Genomic DNA, 7,112 nt, shown 5'->3' with positions numbered 1-7,112 from the left:
GAAAAGAATTATGTGGGAATTCTGGGATGGATAATTGGATATACAACATGCACAACAAAGTATACTCTACACTGATGTTATTGCAACATACATATACTGATTATGGAGATGCCATAAATATTTGATACTCTAATAGAACAGTCATCTCTTGTAACTTAATTTGCCTGTAACAACACTAAATCTCAGAGCTTCTTAATGCTTTGTACAACACATGTTTAACCCCAATGTGAAACTATAATATACAGCCATGTATGGAGCAACAGAAGCAGAACTATCTTGCACCAAGTGTGTAACAGGCATGTAACATACTCCCTTTAATCTGGAAGAAGTACATATTGTAATTCTAACATGCACATATCAACACTATTCACTAGCACATTAAAAGTGATTATCATAACAAGGCAGCAGCAAAAAACAGTACATACAACCAGTAAACCATACATAATACAAATCATGCATATTGGAGCAAATGTAAACAGTAATCAGCTATGAATCATAATGGTGCAGTCTTGCTGCAATGACCTCAGTCAGTGTTGCTTTGGGTGTGGACGGCGTAGAGGCCTTACTCTTCTTTTCCACACTCGATGATATATAAAACAGCATAGCCCGATGATAATCAGCATTCCAATAAAGCTGAGTGTAAAGCTCACGATGTGCCAGGTCTTTAGCTTGAAATTTTGCTGTTTACAGACATACTCTTCTATTTCTAATAAAGTAACACACAAAATGCTCCATATATACAATAATGTACACAATCACTTACTGTCACAATCGTAGTCCCCTACTATCTCATAGGCACAGATCTTAGTTCCATCAATAAACAGCTGGCTGTTGATTACCTACAAGTTACATAGACAAAATTAAGACAAATCTGCACATAATAGCAGAGACGATATAGCCATACAATAACAAGAGCGAAAAGATGCTAGTAAATATGAGATTGTCTGGTATCAGCACATAAAAAGTACTAAATTGCTAAGTACTAAATTGCTAAGTACACTCTCAACCAGTTTAGTTGCTGCACTACTTCAGGAGTTACCACTGGTCTTGTTTTTCGTTTTTGTTTTGTTACACCTGAGAAGTAACTACCTTATTCACTGAATTATAGGAGTATAATAGATCCCATCATTCACTCTTGGCACAATGAAATATATGTCATGCACACCACAAGCTTCTACGTAACCACATTCACAATTGCATAGCTCTACTATTTACCTTGTCAACTATAGTACCAAAATTAGAATTAAACCTCATGAAGGACACGTCAGGGATCTCAATTGTCAACTTCACGGCATGTTCCTTTGTACAGATATCAGTTACTGTTTCTGTAATGTTAGCTACTTCAAAAATCCAGTACTGAGCTTTCTGCAAGCCAACGGTCACCTTCACTGCACCTCTAAAAAAGAAAATGATCTTAAAATAAGTGATCTTCGGTAGTGTGGGAATAGTGGGCTTTGGTGGAATAACTGGGCACGGTATCCAGTCACAGAGCTTTGTTATATCATAGCAGCACAAGACATCCCCTTGGCTGATAGTGGATGGTATGTCAATCATCTCATAAGTTTTACCAAAAAGGAACTCCAATCTGACGGAACGAGTACTATTCTTTCTCAATCCATATGTAGTCCCATAACATCTCATCATTTCTGTTTCCATTTCTATCGGCCATCCACTAACAACTGTTTCGCACAACTCTATACAAGGTAGAAAAGTAAGAAAATCTATAATCACAGAGATGATATGGTATAGCGAGTTATTTAGAGGTATAAAATTTTTGTGAATGATCTCAAGGGTAAAATTGGTACAAAAATATATATAATAAAATTGGTATATACGAAAAAATTAAATCGAAATGTTTGTTTTTTAAAAAGCTTACTATTAAAAAAAATAATATGAAAAAAAAATCTCAAGGGTAAAATTATTACTGGTATCAATAGTACACACAGGGGTCTACCCAGGGGGGTTTCAGGAAACCCCTCTGGATTTTTTTATACTACCCGAAACATTGAGAAATCGAAATTTGAGGTTTCCAGAATCTATCATGAAACAGGACACATTTTTAAACAGTTTTTCACGCGATAACAATACTTGTAGCAGTGTTCTGCAATTTTGATGAAAAGATCAAAATAATCTAATAAAGCAGTCAGACAATATTAACTACTCTAATATAACAGTCACTTAGCTGTAGTGGAAACCCCTTTACAAATTCCTGCATATGCTACTGGTATTAGTATCACACTTTATCGAACTTAACACACTGGGTGAGCTACTCAACATACCAAAACCAATAAATGACATTTTGCGCTGTATGCACCACCAATACAACATTTACAACAGTTTTCTTTAGTGGTTTCTATTGGTAAAGGGCTCCAGAGGCTCTAGTGGATAAGCGGTGGCATGAAGCAAGCAAAATTACAATTATTTTAACAAACATCTATAACTTCTCACTGCAACAATGCATGTACTTTCAGTTTGGACCATTCAATAGAGGAGTCTTTGTTCTCCCCGAAAACCAAGTTTTAAGTAAATCAAACCAGCAAGCCTCAAGTTATGAGCAAAACAGTAGCGTGTACAACAAACATGGTTTCAGTGTAACTTGAATAACTTGTGAATGGCATATTCTTGTATACTTTTGATGGTGGGATAGATTTTTGGGTAGGTTTTTGTAGTGTGTGTGTGTTGGGAGATAATAGATGCAGCTCCATCAAATATTTCGCTGCTCTACGATGTTGGATGTCCAAGTTATGGCATGATAAAGCTTAGGTGGTAGATAATCAGTGAATTACACTAGCTATGTGGGAAAATCAATACTTAATTTTTAAATACAGTAGGACAGTAAGGTACATGTACATAAATTCGCAATGTGCAAATATAGGTTGAACTACAATTAGCTACACACACATACGCATGCACACACGTACAAACACACACACATTCATACCTGCATTGATTTCAACTTTGCTACCTAAGACTTTCATAACAGTTAGCCAAAAGTATGTAGCATCTTGATTAAAAAAAAACATATCATAGCCTTTTAAAATAACACCTTCGTTAATAAATGGCAGGTAATTTGGTCTTGGGTCTATCTTATCAGACACAATTAGATGTATTTTATCCTCTGTAAAACCGGCACTATGCTGCTGTATAAAGTCCTCTGCTGGGACACAATTGTGTCTTTTTAAAGTGAATGAAAACAATATTGTCACGTTGCTGTTTTCATTTTTGATGTATATCTTGTATTGTCCTTGTTCTTTAATGGTATATTCAGCAATCTTTTTTTTTGGAATTAAAAACAATATTATTTTGACTCCCTTTAATGAGGAGAATTGTGATATCTGCTGTGGTTGATACTGTATAATTATACTTAAACTTGTCAAGTGGAAATCCAGTGAAACTGCTCGTTCTCAGGTGGTCACAGTCTTTCTCGATAAAACAATCAGCAGTATTACCTTTCACACATGTAGAGACAGTGTATGCTTGCGTAAATCCCACATAGAGTATGAACGGGTGTGTACTATAATATACTTCACAATAAGTGTTTCCAGTTCCACCAACGGTACCATTGCTGAAGAGTCCGTTTGCTTCTGAGTGCACGTAAACCTTGGTTACAAAAGTAATCCCAGCCAGGTTTTTAAAGTCATCTCTGAGTCTACTGCTGCTAACATTAATCCACCTCTCGATCCTCTCTTTCTGTTCCTCAGCATCTAAGAGGTATACATGAACGTCAACCGGGATGGTTATGATCTCAGTTCGGTTGCTGGGCCGGCCGCTGAAGCCGAACAATTTCTCTCCTGTTCGGCCCAACTCAAATTGTGATAGCTCCGATTTAACACACAACTCTCTCTGCTGCAGCTTGCTCTCGGCATTGTTCACTGCTATAGCAATGCTTATAAGCATTGCCATTACCAAACACGTGGCCATCATCATGTAGCCTGAGGTATCCGCGCAATTTGTCAACTTTGCAAAAAAGCAACATAGCTATCACGCGAGTTCGGCGGCAAATGCAAAGGCTGGTTCAGCCATAGGTAGTATATAATATCTATAGTTCAGCTGTATCGAAGTTGGCTATATCAGAGAATATAAATATTTGTGGCTGTATTTAGCTACTTACGCATTGTGCGTTCTATGATGTAATATGCGTCAGGTACATCTAGGCATTTATGGTTTCAAGGGACTCGTGAGTAGCCGCTAACTTTCAATGTTGATGACTTAGCTAGTCTATAACTCTATATAGTACCTAATCTATGACAGCGTCTCTGGTAGGATAGGTAGCAAAACATTTTTTGACTGCTCTATTGGAGTATTTTACTACAGGTGACTGCTCTATTAGCCAGTGAGGTCCATGCAACCATAGATTATATAGTCGTTACCCGGGATATGAAACGGAATACTTCGCTTTTGACACTCCGTGTTGTTGAGGCGCTTAACTACAATGCACAGGTGATGGCAAACTCCTAAATGACTCGCTAAAAGAACTATTTGAAGGTGAGCTAAGATAAAAATAAGGTAGTTATTACCAAGCTACATTCTTTATCCTCGTTTTTTTTTATCCAATTTATAGCACAGCTACCAGTGGTCAAACGTTAATAGCCGCTAGACCTTACAGAAAACTAGGAGAACTGTGTACATATTCTGGTGACTCAGTCACCGGAATTCATGGCACTTATAAGCACCTTCCCGAGCAGATGTATAACAGCATGAGAGGAGCATGATCTGGCTACTGTAGTTGCTGTATGAAAGCATATGGCACTATCTATGCCGGCACGCATTCCTGGACTAACTGGTCTTCGCACTTCAGTGACTGCTCCTGGGGCTGATGGGTTTTGTGTCGTACAAGACATAGACGACATTCGAATCTGTGACATTACAAGAACAGATCTAAGGAACAGTAAGATGATGCCTTATGCTACATGCGATGCTACACCCATATCATGTGAATGAACACCTGAAAAGTGGAAGAGGTAGTTACAGTAGTTTATACGTACAAATGGAGTGTGCGATAATCGAGATGGTACTGTTTCATATCCCTGATAAAGATATAGTCTGTGTCACTGTGTAATCACCATTAACTAAGACAATGCAACCAGATTTGCCTGAACAACATGCAGGCATGAATGTAACATCTGCTAAAGAATTGGTGTAGCTGCGTGAAACCGTAGAGTGGGGGTGTTTATTATCTATGGTGAAGCATATGGTGACATCATTTGTCGCTTGCTTCATCTAGAGTGTACCGGATTGCATTCATTTCCAACCAACCTCTGCAATTAAGCCTTTTCACAAGGTACTGGTGGAAAATGTATTGTACCAGAGATGCGATTAATGACATGATCAAATGATCGATGCCGCATGGTCATGGATGCAACCTCATAAATGGAATACCTCTGAGATTCACTAGTGGTAGATATACATGCAAAGTTTCTTGAATGAATGACTGAACTCCAAGTGGCCGATGTAAAAATAATTTGAAGGACAGTCATATTTTATTACATTTTTCTACATACAGTGTGTTATATCACAATTATTGTGCTACAATTACATATACAACATAAGTACTTCCATTTTACTGCTAGATGTGCATGTGGTCAACTGACTACTGATTTACAAGTTGTGTTTCACAGTAAACGTTGGTATATGATGTACATGCAGATTTGAACAGCATATATATTATCACGTGGCCAGGTTGTACATGATGGCACTCTGTAGATAGCAGTGGAGACTACCATTAGCCTGACCATTAAAAAGTACAGCATCACCACTGACAACATATAGTGCTATCGTATTATGATGTCAGGTATGTGTCATCTAATGTGCCGTCTAGGGAAGTCTAATCAAAAAATTTCATCACTTGCCGAAGTCAGATATATATGATGAGATCCACTAAAACTGTTGAATAGCTCTCAAAAATGCAACTAGCCAATTTAAAGTTTAGAAGACAAAGGCAACCTGGCTGCTCTATTAAAAGCAGCTGAATTGATGTTTCACATCTTTTGTAGTGCTAAATCACCTTCAGTAGTTACCGGCCAAAGCAGGCAGCTACCTCCATTGCTTCAGTGGTAGCTACACAACCTTCCTTTATTGGAATGGCAGGTTGTTTTCTACTAAATTTATCTGTATAACAAATTAGTGTAATAAATACAACACACATAGAAGTGTAAAAATACATCACACATAATGAGTGAATTCTGTGAGTCATAGAAACAATCACCAGTAACACAACACTTTATTATATGGCTCATCTCAAACTATAACAATAGTAGATAACTTTCAATATAAAAATTATTGAATTAGTACCAGCAGTTCAGCTTGGCAGGTCCACAAAAATTTCTTGTTGCTATTAACAACTCTTACAAACAGCAGTCCACAACCAGACGTACCAGGATGAAATCAATAATATAACCAGTTATTATTAATCTTGGGTGAGTTCTTTACTGTAGAAAAGCATCGGACTGTCTAAATAGAAGCGTTATTGCAATGAATTTGGTACACAAAAATAGGCATGATCCGCTTCGCCCCAATTTCTCACAAATTCCATAGAAACGTCAAAACACGGCCGAATTTACCGCTTCTTTTTAGCAGCATGGTCTTTCAGTTACTTAAACTCACTTTTAAACGAACAAACAATGGAGTAGAGTCGGTAGTTTTGCTTCACCATCAAGCAAGAACGAGGAGCGCATAGAAATAATTAACAACACGGATGCGGAATTTGGAATGTATAGACCTTATTCACTGAATTAATTTCATAGCGCTTATAACTCGTTGCGAAGGAGATGTCCGCTAATATTCGCCATTTGCAGTACCAAAACCATAGTAACATCACAATTCTCCGCCAAATTCGCCATTTGCAGTACCATAACTATGGTAACATGATAGCAACCGTTGTGCTCGCCCAGTTTTAGAACTCAAAATGGCGTCCGAAAGACCATCACCATGGCAAATAGAGTGCCTTGTATGGCTTCGCGTGACATCAGAGGGCGCTTATTGTTCTAAATGAATAAGGTCTATTGTTGCTATTGGAGTGCGCGGTTACGTTTCATATCCCGGGTAACGACTATATAATCTATGATGCAACCGAGGCGCAGTTATTGCTAATTGAAAACTTTTCCCAATATCCC

The 7,112-nt window shown here is 37.8% G+C and overlaps 1 protein-coding gene across 1 annotated transcript; it reads right to left on the bottom strand.

The window, feature by feature from the left end:
* Positions 1-366: 366 nt before the first annotated feature.
* On the bottom strand, positions 367-3,949 carry LOC136242789 (uncharacterized). The gene is made up of 4 exons (XM_066034269.1): positions 2,942-3,949; positions 1,216-1,694; positions 764-839; positions 367-706 (listed from the first exon to the last, which is right to left on the bottom strand). The coding sequence occupies exons 1-4, from the start codon at positions 3,021-3,023 to the stop codon at positions 528-530; spliced, it is 816 nt and encodes a 271-aa protein (XP_065890341.1). The 5' UTR covers positions 3,024-3,949; the 3' UTR covers positions 367-527.
* Between the last annotated feature and the right edge of the window lie 3,163 nt (positions 3,950-7,112).

This window comes from Dysidea avara, chromosome 13 (genome assembly GCF_963678975.1).
Source record: "Dysidea avara chromosome 13, odDysAvar1.4, whole genome shotgun sequence".
In the NCBI taxonomy this organism is placed as follows: Eukaryota; Metazoa; Porifera; class Demospongiae; order Dictyoceratida; family Dysideidae; genus Dysidea; species Dysidea avara.
The sequence above is the reverse complement of the archived record's forward strand: the minus strand, read 5'-3'. Positions and strand labels throughout refer to the sequence as shown.

Coding starts and splice junctions, on each gene's coding strand:
- LOC136242789 (XM_066034269.1), bottom strand. CDS start 3,023: ATGTTTTTTTTTAATCAAGATGCTACATACTTTTGGCTAACTGTTATG. Junction 1,695..2,941: donor CAAAGTTGAAATCAATGCAG/GTATGAATGTGT, acceptor TACCTTGTATAG/AGTTGTGCGAAACAGTTGTT. Junction 840..1,215: donor TTGGTACTATAGTTGACAAG/GTAAATAGTAGA, acceptor TGTAACTTGTAG/GTAATCAACAGCCAGCTGTT.